This window comes from Lampetra planeri, chromosome 46 (genome assembly GCF_965212315.1).
Source record: "Lampetra planeri chromosome 46, kcLamPlan1.2.h2, whole genome shotgun sequence".
NCBI classification, from domain to species: domain Eukaryota; kingdom Metazoa; phylum Chordata; class Hyperoartia; order Petromyzontiformes; family Petromyzontidae; genus Lampetra; species Lampetra planeri.
The window spans coordinates 7,536,984-7,553,194 of record NC_136152.1 but is presented as its reverse complement, the minus strand read 5'-3'; the positions used below and the strand labels follow the sequence as shown (position 1 = coordinate 7,553,194).

General features: G+C 45.7%; 2 protein-coding genes across 4 annotated transcripts in view; both read left to right on the top strand.

Annotated features, from left to right (window-relative positions):
• Positions 1-512: 512 nt before the first annotated feature.
• MED28 (mediator complex subunit 28) lies at positions 513-4,026 on the top strand. Its single transcript, XM_078615271.1, has 4 exons — positions 513-797; positions 1,613-1,679; positions 2,364-2,476; positions 3,097-4,026. Exons 1-4 carry the CDS (start codon positions 531-533, stop codon positions 3,301-3,303), a joined length of 654 nt encoding a protein of 217 aa, XP_078471397.1. The 5' UTR covers positions 513-530; the 3' UTR covers positions 3,304-4,026.
• Positions 4,027-7,938: 3,912 nt separating this feature from the next.
• Positions 7,939-16,211, top strand: part of STK11 (serine/threonine kinase 11) — a 117,231-nt gene continuing 108,958 nt past the window's right edge. For 2 of the 3 annotated variants that reach the window (XM_078615269.1, XM_078615267.1), the window contains exon 1: positions 7,940-8,368. In XM_078615269.1, the coding sequence (XP_078471395.1) occupies positions 8,106-8,368 (263 nt within the window). In that variant the 5' untranslated portion in view covers positions 7,940-8,105. Of the gene's footprint in view, positions 8,369-16,211 lie in introns of all 3 variants that reach the window. The other variant, XM_078615268.1, reaches the window with a different exon arrangement.

The window sequence follows — 16,211 nt, the reverse complement described above, 5'->3', positions numbered from 1 at the left end:
TCACCTTCCACCATACATTTTTTTGGGTTAGATCACGTAAAATATGAATGTGTCGTCAAACCCGCCACCACCCGACACAGCCAATCAATAAGGGTTGTCACGTCAACACAAACGTGCCGATTAGTTAACTACTTCAGCACACCTGTGTGTTGGAGGAGTAAACCCACAACGGTTACAATTCGAGTACGACGTTTGGCTGGCGATGACAACAACAACCACCAGCGTCATCGGGCGACTTGCCAGAACTGTGAAAGTGTTCATCTTGGCAGACCGAAAGCGACAACAGCACAGCAGCAGCACCGCGATCCACCGTTCCGGCGCGCTCCCACCCTGACCACCCACAACGTAACCCCAACGCACCAAAACCGGTGCACGGGCCACCCCCCACCCCTCCCACCCAGCCCACCCCTCCCACCCAGCCCACCCCTCCCACCCCTCCCACCCAGCCCACTCCCCCCACCCCTCCCACCCAGCCCACCCCCACCCCTCCCTCCCACCCAGCCCACCCCCCCCAGCCCTATATAACGCCAATGTGGACCCCGCCACTCTGGCGGCACGGAGTGCACCGAGCGTCGGTGCCGATGGACTCTCCCAAAGAAACGCGCCCCCCTGCGCCGGGTGCGGTGCCAGACGCTGCAGAGGCGGACATGGCCACTCCGGGCTCCTCAGCGATGTTCGCTCCTCCACCGCCGCCACCGCCGCCTCCGCAGCAGCAGCAACAACAACAGTCTCAGCAGCAGCAGGGAGCTCCGCGTGCCACCACCAACCTCGTGGACGACTTCGAGGCGGCTTTCGAGGTACCCGTTAAAGCCGTCGTCGCGATTGCGTAGGCCTCTACGTAGATCGCGCCGCTTTCCTGGTTCCTCTGCCGGTGCAGCGACGACTTTGGCCGGCGGGCGCGGGGCCCCGAGGTGGGTGGCGGTGGCCCCGGGGTGGATGGATCGTGTACGGCTTAGAGACCGAATGGTAAATTTAGACTTAAAACTTTCGTGACTGCAGCAATTCATATTCTTGGTTCTTTCAGTATTAGACTAGAGGTATAACACCATTTGAGACTAGGCTCCAAAGAAAGCTGTCTCTGGTGTGGACCAATCGGTTCCAAAGACAATGCATATATTATCAGAGTATGTTTTTTGCATTCTGACCACTATTGTTGTGGTTAATGCAGACTGATTCCTTGTAAAAAGGTTTCAGTTTGGTGTTTTAACATCTTAACACCTGTTTTGTTGCCAGAAATAAGGGGAAACCCTATTCTCATATTTTGGTACTGGCAAAGGAGATCCCATGATATTGCATTCAAGCGTTTAGAATATACAAATACTGTACTGTATAAGTTTGTTATCAATTAAAACTTACTCTGTGGTCGAGTGAGTTGGAAATCGCTGCCCGCTACTGTGTGGAACAGAAGTCACTTGAAGGGATGTCTGAGGTAGCGGGGTGTTATCTTGCACAGAGGCAGAGATCCAAACGGATTGTCTCATAACATGACGCCGATGTTATATTTCAGGATAAAAGAAATTGGGGGGAAATTTGGAAAAGAATACACAGCAGATAATTTGGTGAATAATTCATGAAACAAATCCAGCCCTGTGTAATGTTCTCGTTATATCAGGCTTGCTGTGCCTCCCTCGTTTCTCAAGAATATGTCAACAGCACGGACCAGGATGAAATCAGAACGGGTAAGCACACACGCAAAAAGGCAAAATTCATGAATCCTACATGTGCTGATACTGAGTGTCTATTAAGGCTAGCATGGTACACGAGGCTGATGTTGTGAACGCCACAATGGACAAAAACATGATGAGTCTGGTCGCCTTTGTATACAGGCCTAATATTCCACTATCCATCCTCAGGCCTCCACATGTATTGGTCTCATTGTTTCTAATCTACAGTAGTCATCCTCTCAGGAGAATTATCTTCTGTCAGCCATCATCCCTTTAGCCATGGTGTCCTGCCCAAGCCCACTTAATTCAACAGTCAAGGCGACTTATGCATTTACGTCTCGTTGCCATGGATTCATGGTATATTTCAAATTATTACGTTATTATGAATCACTACATTGGTACAGTGGTTAGTACACTGTGCTATAAACCAGACAACCTGAATTTTATTCCCAGCTACAGCTTATATCAGTCGCGAGTGTCATCAAAATGATTCCTGGGCAACCAAGTAAAGGAGGATGCTTGAAAAGAAGTCCAATGATTGGATAATAAGTGATGCATTTTGCTTGATCCAGGTGCTCGGTGGATGAGTCCATGGCAAGACCATGATTCACGGCTTGCCTTTATCCGGCATTGGATTGATAATGGTTAATAATGATAAAAATGGATCCCCGTGGTGGTCATGGTGATCTGTGTGTGCAGGCGTTGACCAGAGCATACACAGGTTCCTGGACGTGGCTCGTCAATGCGAAAGTTTTTTCCTGCAAAAGCGACTTCAGCTTTCGGTGCAGAAGCCGGAGCAAGTTATACGAGAGGTTTGTTCACTTTTCAGTATGCTTGCTCGCACACAATGCACACAATCGCATGCAACGCACAATGCAAGTGATACACAGTTGCGTGCAATAAGCGATGTATGATCACGTAGGACTTGCACATTCGCACGGTAATTCGTTGCATGCTCAACAGGTATGTATGTTGAACTTCTTTCCCACCGTACGTTGCCAACCATGCTAATCATGTGGCGAATGTAAGCAGTTTAATCGTTGTAAATGGAGTTCACTTGTGGATAATTTTTCGTATAATTTGTGGAGTAGCTCAAAACCATTCCAATGAATAGGCAATGCACCATAATGAGATAGGGTTTTGTTTTGGTTGAAATTAATGTTCTGTTCTGAAAAATATAAGGTTTTCTATTTAAATATGATGTTGATTTAAATTAATTTAACACGAGGTTTTATAATGGTATGTGACGAGGGTTCTGTATCAGATGAGACTAATATGTTTTTGGATGAGACGGGGTTTATGGAGCCAATAACACGACTGCTTTGTACTGATCGAGGCAACATTATCCCTCTGAACTGCATTCTGAAATTCACCCGTCTCGAGCCTTTTCATCGCTAGCCTTTACCACCCTTACACCTGCGTTTATCCACAGGACATCACCGACCTCAAAGCCGAACTTCAACGCAAGGAATCTCTCATTCAGCGGCACCTGGGCAAGCTACGACACTGGCAGGCAGTGCTTGAGGACATCCACGGACAACCCCGCAAGGGTCCTTCTGGAGAGGCTCCAACACAGGGGCCCCTCGCCTTCCTGGAGCAGGCGTCCGCCAACCTGCCCGCTGCGCCGTCCAAAAACTAAAATGCGTACTCGTGCGTAGCAGCCATTTTTGTCAATGCACTGCTGGATGAAGACCTTCCAATGCCGTGTGGGTCGTGTGGCTGAATTTTACCATGGTGCACCATGCTTGTGAGTGTGGGTTGGTGAAAGGGGTCACAAGCACTCGTGATAACCTGGGTTATAAGAGTTGTGCCGCACTGCCCTCTGCTACCTATAACGTAGCCCCACATAGCTTATAACAGCTGTTTTATGCATGGTGGCTGCTCCTTCAAACACCGCCCAGGCTCAAGCTTGCTTAGATTTTGAGATCTGACGACATCAGGTATGTTGCGGGCAATTTGGTCGTAGATACACCTATTAACTTTCCACAAATCCATGCGGTGCTCTCACCAGGTGTTTCACTTTTGTGTTTAGTTGTCTGACACCTCTGATTAGCACGGTTGGTTACGTACGGTGCGAAAGTCGTTTAACATACATACTTATCGACGCCTCCTAAAGTGAAACTCATTTCTGCTCTGGGCCATGGACTAAAGTGATTGTCTGTTTATTCGCCCCAAAGACATGATTATGAAGAAAGGATCTTCAAACCTCATCCACATGATTTATACTAAGCCTGAGACTGTCTCAGGATGCCAATAATTTGTTGCAAATCCTTGGGACTCGTAGACCCAGACTAAGGCAATGCAATTTATTTACTATTGTGTTAACGTCTAGTTTTGTACAAATAAAGGTTGCTTTGATAAAGTTGCCTCGGTATTTTTTTTATTGCTGATTTGATTGTCACTATGGTATCACTATTTCATTGAAGTAATTTTGCATTGTGATTTGTTGAAGCCACCATTCGTGGCTGTTATCGTCGGGTGGACTAATTACAGTACAATACATTCAACATGCGAGTCCATCTATTTTTGCACTCAATACAACATGACTTGAGTATAGGAAGGACTTTCCAAGCCCGAGAGAGGTGCGTGCAATTACACTGAGATTGGAAGTCATGGATTAGAGAATATACATTGGTAATAAGAGTAAACGGCGTTGTCGTGAAATGTCAATTGATTCATGAGCACAGCACACTTGAAACTTTTAAGAAGTATGCATGCACACTGCAGTGAAAATCAATTTAAAGTTTCTTCAAAGTACAGAGTTGTCCAGGTGTCTTGTAAACCACAATTGACCCCTTTGCATATTCATTTCTGTTTTAAATAAACCTTACTTTAAAAAAAGTTGATAGATAATTAAATGGGGATCACAAGACATCTGGACCAACATCTATCAGCTCACTGTTGGGTGAGGGCCTCCCCACACCATATGCGGGTTATTTTAGCCCGACTTCACGCCTTTTCGTGAGGGTTGGCGGTATGGGGCATCGATCCAGGAGCATAACGACAATGGATTTCGCTGTGCTGCCCACCAACGAGTTAAATCCATGTCTAGCTACACGGTATGTAGCTACATATGAGCATGTGTGTGTAGCTCCACGTATTGATGACACTTGAGAAGTCATTGCTTAATTAGTTCAATTGGTTTGAAGTAATTTCATGTTATGCAGTCCAAGATTTAAGAGATGATTGCCATCGTGTAACTTGCCATACTCATTTAAATTTACAAAGCATTTGTAAAGCAAATTGGCAGTAATTGTCCAAAACTTACATTAATTTAAAGTCCGTGGACAAAACAGTGATGACCCAAATGATTTAATATTTTTTGGATTAAATCAAGGATCTCAACTGAGTTTCAATAGGGTGTCAGTTTAAAAACAACTAATCAGCAGCCATGGTCAATCCACCGCTAGATTAAAGCCTCAACCACCACCAGCCTTGCAACAACAGTCGCCATTCGCCACTAAGTGGTGGTGACGTCACCACGGCGCTTGTACCAGGCTAGGTGCATTTTGAGGCCACGTGAAGTGTCGAACGCTCGCTGGCACGAGGTCACAGAAGTTGACCCCAGGCTGCCATTGGTAGACTGAGATGACCGGCAGATGCACCAGCTGTGCCCCCCACTGCCAACTTCGCTGTGTTTTAGCCACCCGGCGCTATGCTAGTTGTGATGCAACAATACACCCAGCGCAATGCATTGCAGCCCGTGGCTGCCACTCAATCACTATTCTTGACCAGCGGTCCTTCAAATGGCATTGTTCTGCCCAAGCGCACTCTGTTATTCACCTGATTACGTTAACATTAGCTGCCCCGCCGATCCTGCTACACCTGAGTTATGCCCATGTTAAACCTTTACCTGGCAGCCCTTTAATTGGTGGAAACCCACCACCAGTGCCGTCGTTGCCGACTACAGTACTTCCATCACTCATATTAACATTAGCTGCCCCGCGCATGCTGCTGACACTTGGGCTACGCCCATTTTTAATCTTTATAAACAGTTTGCCTTTAGAGGCTAACCCCCTTTTCCTGATGACGCCCGCTTGTGTTGCGATCGAAACGTCGTAGTTTTTTGTTATTTTCTTTGAACCTATCTACGTGACTTTACCGAAAGACCCATAGAATATGAATTCCTGCAGTCACGAAAGCTTTAAGTCAAGATAACAAATGTGTTGAGTTTTTCTTTCTCATGTACTATACCTGTCAACCCCTTATCAGTGCCCTACCTTATTACAGACCAATTCAGATCTTATTGGTCACCCCGTGCCCTTATACATCTCAACGTTCATCCTATAAAGTCACAAGGGAGAAACACAAATAGACAAAAAAGATGTTGCCTCGATTGAAACGGCTGTACGCCGTATGGACCTGAAAACTCAATTTCCCTTACAAGAATACAGGTAAACTGTATGGGTTGACAGGTATGAAGTACAGTATGTGGAAGGCCTTCTTCATATGCGGTCGCTAACGGTACTTGTCCCAAAAGCATGTGAAGCCTATATTATTGGGTCTTTCGGTGAAGGCACGTAGATAGGTTCAAAGAAAATAACAAAAAACTACGACGTTTCGATCGCAACACAAGCAGTCGTCTTCAGGAAAAGGGGGGTCAACTTCCAAGGAAAACTGTTCATCAGGGTTTGAAATGGGCGTAGGCCAAATGTCAGCAGCCAATGATAATGTGAGTGGTGGACAGCCAACCCGAGGGTGGTTGGTTTTCCACCATTCAAAGGCTCCCAGGTGAAACCTATGAGGTGGATCTTTGAAAAAGTAAGAATAGGTTTTACCCTTTCTGGCAATAAAACAGGTGTTAAGTTATATATTCTTGGTTCTTTCGGTTGACACAACTGTGGTGGGTGCCATCAAAAACAGGGATGAGACAAACTACAGGAGTGAGGTGAGCAGGCTGGCCACGTGGTGCAAGGACAACAATCTCCACTTGAATGTTGAGAAGACGAAGGAGATTGTTGTGGACTTCAGGAGAGTGCACACCCAGCATACTCCGCTAACCATCAACGGTGCTGCAGTGGAGAGGGTGAGATGCACCAAGTTCCTGGGTGTGCACATCTCTGAAGACCTGTCGTGGAGTCACAACACTGCATCACTGGCCAAAAAAGCCCAACAGCGCCTGTACTTTCTCCGCAAACTGAGAAGAGCAGGAGCCCCGCCCCCCATCATGCACACCTTCTACAGAGGCACCGTTGAGAGCATCTTGACGAGCTGCATCACCGTGTGGTACGGCACCTGCACCGTGTCCTGCCGCAAGACTCTGCAGCGCATAGTGAGAGCAGCTGAGAGGATCATTGGTGTCTCTCTCCCCCCTCTTCTGGACATTTATAACACCCGCATCACCAGCAAAGCAATCAAGATTGCAGGTGATCCCACCCACCCATCTCACAGCCTCTTCAGCCTGCTGCCGTCAGGGAGGAGATTGCGGAGTCTTCGGGCCAAGACCAGCAGGCTCAAAGACAGTTTCTTTCACCAGGCTGTCAGGAGACTCAACTCCCTCCCTGCTCTACCATCACTCCCCCCCTCTGCCCACCCTCCCCCCTTTGCCCCCTGACCCCAATCCCCACACACACATTCACTCGTACATCCTGATCTCTGGACTGCACATTGCACTACATCGCACTACCACACCGGTTTAAATATCTTATTTCTTTAAATATTTTATTTAAATAATATTTTACATTTTATAATTCTTGACTGTTGTTTATTTTAAGTCTATTACATTTTTGATTATTTATCTTGTGTTGATCGCCGATTGTTTATTGTTTATTTATGTCTGTTAATTGTGATTATTTTTTCTAATTGCTTGGTTGCACCGTGGGACCAAGAGAGAGGACTGTAATTTCATCTGTGTTGTATGTCATGCATGTAACACACTTGACAATAAAGTGACTTTTGACTTTTGACTAGAAGGGAAATAATTAAATACAAATATAAAACAATACAAATTCTCACGACGTTTCGACTGCAACATAAGCAATCATCAGGTGTTAAGATGTTTAAACAACAAATAGAAGCCTTTTGCAAGGAATCATGTCTGCATCAACCACACGTACTTGTGGTGAACATTCCAAAAAATCATGCTCTGATAATATATGCATTGTCTTTCACACTGATTGGTCTACACCAGAGACAGCCTTCTTTACGGCCCGGCCTCACCAGTGTCAGATCAGAGAACGTGAATCTTCGTCTGCGTTGAATATCAAATCGCGTTCTGGATGTCGCCCCTCTCGGGCCACCGTCGTCGCGGTGGGGGGCGGGGCGGATGGGGGGAGGGGCGTAGCCGCCACTCTTCCCCCGTCATGGCCGCTCCTCACAGCAGCAGTAACAGCGGCGGCGGCGACTGCGGCTGAGGGGGAAGACCACTCCACAACAACAAACAACACAGCAACAACGACCGAGACGGCGGCCACGGCGGCCTCGGCGACAAGCGACGGCGCCATGGAGATGTCCCAGATGGAGTGGATTAACGACGTGGACGACATGTTTATCCACCGTATCGACTCGGCGGAGATCGTGTACGAGCCGCGCAGGAAGCGCGCTAAGATGGTGGGGCGCTACCTGATGGGAGACCTGCTGGGCGAGGGCTCCTACGGCAAGGTCAAGGAGATGCTCGACTCGCACACGCTGTGCCGCCGCGCCGTCAAGATCCTCAAGAAGAAGAAGCTGCGCAAGATCCCCAACGGCGAGGCGAACGTCAAGAAGTGAGCGGCGGCGGTGGCGGGCGGGCGTGATGGGACGAGGCACTGCCGCATCGCACGCACCCCCCTCCCCACTATCACCTTAGCAGGACAGTCTGAGGAGGTGGTGATGAGGTGCAGAGTGGGACAGTCCTAGGAGGTGGTGATGAGGTGGATATTGGGTCAGTCCTAAGAGGTGGTGATGAGGTGGATATTGGGTCAGTCTGAGGAGGTGGTGATGAGGTGGATATTGGGACAGTCCTAGGAGGTGGTGATGAGGTGGATATTGGGACAGTCCTAGGAGGTGGTGATGAGGTGGATATTGGGTCAGTCTGAGGAGGTGGTGATGAGGTGGATATTGGGACAGTCTGAGGAGGTGGTGATGAGGTGGACATTGGGTCAGTCTGAGGAGGTGGTGATGAGGTGGATATTGGGTCAGTCTGAGGAGGTGGTGATGAGGTGGATATTGGGTCAGTCTGAGGAGGTGGTGATGAGGTGGATATTGGGTCAGTCTGAGGAGGTGGTGATGAGGTGGATATTGAGTCAGTCTGAGGAGGTGGTGATGAGGTGGACATTGGGCCAGTCCTAGGAGGTGGTGATGAGGTGCAGAGTCGGACGGTCCGAGTAGGATTTGGATCAGTGCGTCCCCCTCTGATAGAGGTGGTGTTGTAGAGGTGATTATGGTGTTGTTATTGTAGGTGGTGGTGGTGCAATTGGTTCTGTTAGTCGGGTTGGAGGTAGTGTTTGAGGTGGCGTGAATTCTTTAGGTGGTTGTGTTGGTGATAGAGGTTGTGATGATTAGAGGACGTGGTAGTGGTATTGTTTGTTTTGCTCGTGAGCAGAGACGGTTAAGAACTCCGAATGGTTGAAGGATATCCCTGGCGTCTTGTTGGTAACGTAGGCATTTACCACGTATGTCCTCCAAAGATGTCCTACACGTCTGTCGTAGCAGGCAGAAAATTATCACCCTCAGCCGAAACCCACGTTGGGGCTCAGCGTGTGTTGAATAATCCCTGGCTAGGAACGTTCCACCAGGTGTCAAACACTTCACATCAGTAATGGGGTGTTTTTTGTAGAAAGTGGAGAAGTTTCCATTCCTGGGGAGTTGTGTTCGTGATTAGCTCTGGCTTGACAGCACTTCGATCGAACGGATGGAGCGGCGTTATCTTATCAGCTGTGTAACTTTGTGTTTAAGCTGCGTGTACTTTTGCTCAATATTAACTTCCGGGTCTTGTCAGCCACAGTGGTGATGCCCTTTCTGTGCTTGAGCAACGTCGATCCCCTGTCGAGAATCACCTGTGCTGGCTGCATACATTCAGCCTGGCCTGCCTACGCGCTATCCTGAGTTTAACCAGACTGGATTGTGTGAGGAGCTCATACATCTTAGAACTATCTGTACACAGTCCCATCTGTGCGCTCCTCTGGTAAGCAAGGTTGTGTTGGCCAAGTTATGTCGCCCGTAAAGCCCAACTGCCACGTGCCCAAATAACTTCTGTTTGGCCGGGTAGAAGGGGCTAAATGGGCACGGCATGTTCAGTACCAGCGGTGTCAAAATCGGCCTTTGTGGAGGAGGCTTGTGAAGGACGTTAGTGGGCAGGGGGAAGTTGCCCTCCAACAACAATGAAGGGTGGAGGAGGGACGCTTATAACGATCTGAGCACCGGTACGGCTAAAACACAGTGGGGATCACAGGTGGTGCATTTGCCATCTCAGTCGGTGAATCCATAACACCTGGGTTTGTCTATGACCTGCCAGCTAGCCTTCCACACTTCACATTGCCTCAAAGTGCACCTAGCCTGGGACAGGCAATGTGGCGCTGTCACCGTCACTTCGGGGCGATTGGTGGCTTTTGAGTTTGGTGTTGGTGGTGGTGCTGTAGGTGGTGGTGTTGACAATTGAAACGGTGGTGCTATCAGTGTTGGTAGTGCTGCTAATAGATGTCGTTGGCGTTTATCTTGTGTGATGTTGGTAGTGTTTGTGATGGTATGCTGGATAGATGGGGCTTAATGGGCACGGCATTGGCTAGATAATAGATTTTCTGATGTGGTACTCAATGCTATGGAGCTGATTGGACTTACCGATGATGAGTACCACCAGTGTCAAAATCAGCTTCTGTGAAGGAGGTTCGTGAAGGACGCTGCTACGGAGCTGGAGGCAGTAGACCTCTAGAAAAAACGATGCGGCTAAAACGCAGAAAGTTGGCAGAGTGGGGAGCACGGTTGGTGCATCTGCCACTCATCTCAGTCAGTCAACCCATGGCACCTGCTGGGTCTGTTAGTGACCTGCCAGCGGGCCTTCGAAATTTCACGTGGCCTCAAAGTGCACCCAGCATGGCACAACTGCCGTGGTGACGTGACCACCACTTTGTGGTAAACAGCAGTTTTATTTTATTTTTGTTGTGCTATTGATGGGAAGCGGTAGTCTATTTGTTAGCGTACTACACTTACGGCCAACATCAGTGGCGGATATCTGAACTCGAATGAGTACCTGGTGTGATTTGTGAACATCACCACTCAGGAGACAAAGGCGGTTGGGCATGGTACTGTCGACACCACCTCCACATGTGCCGTGCCGGCCTTCTTAGGTGCTCGCCAACAGCACTTGCCCCCAAAGTCTGTGAAGGCTATAAACGGTATACTTCTCTTTGTTATTCATAGAGGTGGTCCTGTGGGTGGTAGTGTGGATGGTGGTGGTGTTGCTTGTAGATGTTGACCAGGGTCACCTCTTGTCAACCACTGCTCGAGTCGATCACTGCAGGCCTAGTACAATGTCATGCCCCTTGCTTATCTTATTCGTAATGCACATAGTTAATAGTATGCCTTCGTAATATATTTATGATGAATCTGCAGTACGTCAAATTGTACTTAATTCATTCTTACTGAGCCCAAATTAAGTACACTCTAATACTCAGCATTATCATTTACCTATAACCAATTTAATGCACAGTTACATTCAAAACCATCCATAAAGGTTAAGTGAATAATTATTAGCAGTGTAATGTGGTTCATAATAAGCACGTTGCTGATATGTTAGTAATGTCATATTTGTATAATTTTCTTTGAATGGGACGGAGCCATTGGCACATTGCTTTATGAACCCAGTGTACTGAGTTCAATTCTCAGCCATAGCTAATAGCAAGTTGCATATAATCCAGTCCTGCACCACTCCCTTCGGCAACCGGTGAAGTATTGACAAACATTGCCCATGGCTGACACAATATGGGCAGGCCTCTATTCAGCACCGGATTGATACAAGGACTGCACACATGCACGCAATTTTCTTAAACGTACAATATGTAACTTGTATACTGGTGTTTATCTTATGATAGTTTTTCCATTCATTGCTCTTGTCTATAGTTATTTGTCAGTGGTTCCAGTATTAGAATGGAGGATTGTTGTCACATTGACCTCAACTTGTTTATTTTGAACAATGGTGGTAAATACATTCCTTAAATATCACAATACCAGTTGTCACCAGGCAATGCTATTGTATTGGCATTACCGATATATTAACACTTTGATCTTGATTTGAAGCTTTCGTGACTGTAGGAATCCATACTCTTTGGTTATTTCGGTAAAGTCACGTAGGTAGAAAAAATAATAGATCACGACGTTTCGACGCAAGCAATCGTCATCAGGCGGAAGAAAGGGGAGGGAAGCTGCTGGTGCAGGCTGCTTTTAAAGGTTAGAGATGGGCGTAGCCTCAGAGTTATAAACGAAGTGGGGGGGGGGCTAGTGATGTTAAAGTGATACATTTGCATGTAAATGTACTATGTAAATGTGATTAGCATGTCAATGTAAGCTCGCAGCGCGCCGTCACATCGAGGACTGCATATCAATGTAAGATCGGAGAAATTTGCATGCAAATGTACTTTGTAAATGTGATTGGAATGACTTTACGGAAAGAGTATTCACACTTTGGTGGTGATCATGATACTGGTATCTCAATCCCTGTAGCTTATCGCCAACCTTGGCATTTTGGATATTGCATACATTTCCTCCGTATGGTAGTCGCCATCCCACGAATCACACAAGAGTCTTCTTCGCCTGCAGGGCGACTAGCTTGTCAGGCAGCTTATATTCTTGTCAACAATGCCAATATGTTCCTGAGCTAAATGCCAATGTCGAGGTCTGCTTGCCACGAGAGTGCTTCAGGCGAGAGTCCAGGCACTGCAGCAGGCAGTCTAGCAAATGTGCTATTTTCCTGTCTAGATTGTGTACATTTGGAACTCGGAGCAGTTATAACCTCGTGTGACGGAGATATCATGGGGGTGCCTCTGACATCTCTTCAAGTGATCTATTTTATCCGCACGAGCAGGGGGGTGTTGCACATTCCCACCTGCCCAGCATATTCTCATAGCTGCATATTTTTCTCCAAATTGAGTAAAACACTTAATGGATGGTGTTTTTGTTTTGTACAGTCATTGTTGACAAGCCTGAGATGATCGACTAGCTGCACTAGAGACCATGATTTAATCATGGGTGTCTATCTGGATTGGAACCTCCGTCATACCTGCTCAGGGCTCTTATCCTTAGTACAACCTAGGCAATCCTGCCCCCCCCCCCTCCAGGATGTTTGAGTGTAATTTCTTAATATGCTTGGGTTTCTCTGGACATTCTTCATTGCATCCCATATGAAAAATACATCACCTATTACATTATTAGCCTCACATTCTAAAAAGGACAATTCTGAAAAAGTCTTAAGCTAATGACACTTTTCAGAATAGGGGACTTATTAATTTGAGCTGCAAACATGCCACTGCCTTTTAGAAGTAGGTATGCATTCACCAAACAGACAGTTTAGTGCGTAGGTGGTGTTGAGATTCAGTTTGTTACACACAATGCTAAATATCTCGGTATAAGTTACAAAAACATTCAAGCGATTGTTTCATGGCCTTGATTGAGTTGAACACCATTGGGGTTTGTAATTTTATTTTGCCTTGGTAAGTTTTCACTTCGTGGATTTGCTAGTCACAGTCTAGTTGATGGTCGACATATTTTAAGGGGCTTTAATGTGCATTTTGTAGAAGGTGGGGCAATCTTTGCAAACTAGTACAGTTAAAACAATGGTTGCTCAGCAGAGGCCCAACATGCTAAGCATGCAAAAACAAACAGCACTATTAAAGTTGTAATATCTAAGAATCATATGCTTTTTGAATCGGTAAGGTTATTATTATAAGAGCTCAGCAAAAGAGACGGTGGGAGGGAATTACAAAGTGGTGCAATGGGAGGGAAGAAGTAGAAAGAAGTGTTGTGACCAGCAGTGTGGTGGTGGAACAGTGTAGTGGATGTGACGCAGTAGTCAGTGTCTGGTAGACTCAGTCCTCAATATGGGTGGAGGACTCAGTGAATCAAGTTCACGGGAACGGTAATCACGGAAGTGGTGATAGAAGAGTGTGAGGAGATGACTGAACGCTGTTGAGCGAGTGACTGGATTGAATCGGTGACTGCCGCATCATCAATTTTGTTCAGGGTTATAAAGATACGTAGATTTACATTGATTGTATCGTTCATAATATAAACGTCATACATGCATCCAATCGTGTGTGTGAGATTCATTGGTTTAAAATTCAAATATGGATTTTTGTGACCTCCCCAGCCACTGAAGGCCTCGGCATTCACCACAATGGTTAATGCCCAAGTTCACTCATTGACCATTAGGCTGCACCAAGCCTAGCACATTGCTTAAAAAGTTTTCTCATATCCCTTAATAAAAACAAACACTTTAAATGAAAATGCAATACAGCACTTTCAAGGAAAGCCACATCAATTGAACCTATCAAATTCAGTTCCTGGAATACCACGACCTTATTGAACACTCCACTATCTGATTGCATTTGGTTTCCAAAAATAAACGTTAACCATGTTGCCGTGTAAAGGAGCTGTGTAAGGCCATCCTATTTGTGTCAGCTAGAGTGTGTGCCTGCATAAATGTTACTAAAGGTTTGTGTTCATGGTCACTGAGCTAGGGCCAGCAGAGCTTGCATGGCTGGTTCCCATGATTTGGTTTGTGCTGCATGGAGACAATGGGGATAAATCTTGTCCCAGTGTACCGTGTTGGGGAGCAAATGTGTAGTGGTCAGCATGCTGCGCTATGAACACGGCAACCCGAGTTTGATTCCCGCTCGTAGCCAACACCAGTGATGATTATTTGAACCGCTCCTGTGGCCTTCCCTAGGTTGACTCAGCCTCAAATGAGTAGCTGGTGCGGTGTTTAAACAACCCCACTGGGGAGACAAAGGCGGTCGGGCATGGTAATGGCCACCCACCTCATGTACAATGCTGGCCTTCATATATACTGTACTTGCTAACAGCACCTGCTCCAACAGTTTGTTAAGGCAATACAGGGGATTTTTGTATTTGTCTAAAATATGGCCTCATTACCCTGCATCCCACTCCTCTATTCCTCACTCTACACTTGACTCTCTTTCTCTACCCCCACAGCCTCGTGTCTAATTGGGAGGGGGCAGCTTCACATGGCAGGGGTATAGGTGAGATTGGGCAGTGGTGCTAAGAAAGCAACATTTATAATTGTTTAATAGAACGGTAGTTTAGGTTCGGCCGGGGTTTTCCAAACTCCAGTAGTCATGACCCACCATGGTTTCTGTCTTTCCACATTAAGAAATAATCTGGAAGCAAATATATTCAAATAAAAAATGTAGAGGTTTTCAGCTGATATCATGAATCATAATTGATATTTGGCTGGATCATTATCCAGACAAATTTTGAGAATTCTCACATTCTGGATTTTATTCTCACTTTATGGATATTGTCCTCAATATGCTTGATGTAGTTTCAAGTGAAACATTGCATCTAGTTTCTAACATTGGCGGTTGTGAGAATTGTTCTTGAAGTCACCGGTGAGCTGAAATAATGATTTGTGCATTAAACACTTACACATGTGACGTTTTTATTTGTTTTGCTGTCGGGTGGTGGAGGGTCTTTTGTTACAAATTTAGCCGGATCATTATGTGACCTAACTAAAATCTACTCCAAATCATATATTTCAAGTTGGTACATGCAGCACATGCTTGATGATTGATAAACACATCCCAAGTGATGCATGTTCAACATACTATCCAAGTATGTATGCCGATTCAGATAAAGATCAAAATCTTGTTTTTGTGTGTGTGGAACATAGCAAACCTGATTATAGTTGATGGGAGGTCCTGTAGGTCCGTTTTTACGAGTGTCGAGCATTCGTCACTTTTGACAAAAATAAAAACATCACTTGTGTTCAGTTAATTTACTTTTCACGAGCTCCCCATGACATCAGTGTACTGTAAAACTTATCAAAGTTGGACTTTTTAGTGGGTGGAGGGGTGGACTTTTTATTGTTATGGGGGATGTCTGACATACTGCAAGTAATTATATCATATTAAAATTAATACATTTTACATATAATAACCTAACGTATTAAATGAACACTCATAAAATGAGGAAACTTAACAAAAACATAATACTGTAGTTTTTAATTTATAAAAGAACACTTCAACATTCACTCCTGTAAAGTTTAATCCAAATTACTTGGCTTCTTTGTGAAGCAGAAGAAGGCTGAGCTTCATGTGATGTGCAAGGTTACAGAGATTTACTGAACGCCTTGAAGAATGTATTTTGTTTGTAAAATTATTGTAAAATAATTAAAATTGTGACCACTCCAGAACACTTAACAGAGGATGTGGAAGTCCGAGATGTCTAAGGACACAAGTTCGCCAAATTTTATACAACAGATATGTGTCTGGCTTTAGAATTTCGCGAACGCAAATAGATTGTATTTATTTCATTGTTCCGGGGATAGTGTCTTACATTTAATAGGAAACACAAAAATTCGTGAATTAACATTGCCTTAAAATTAAATATATAATAGGC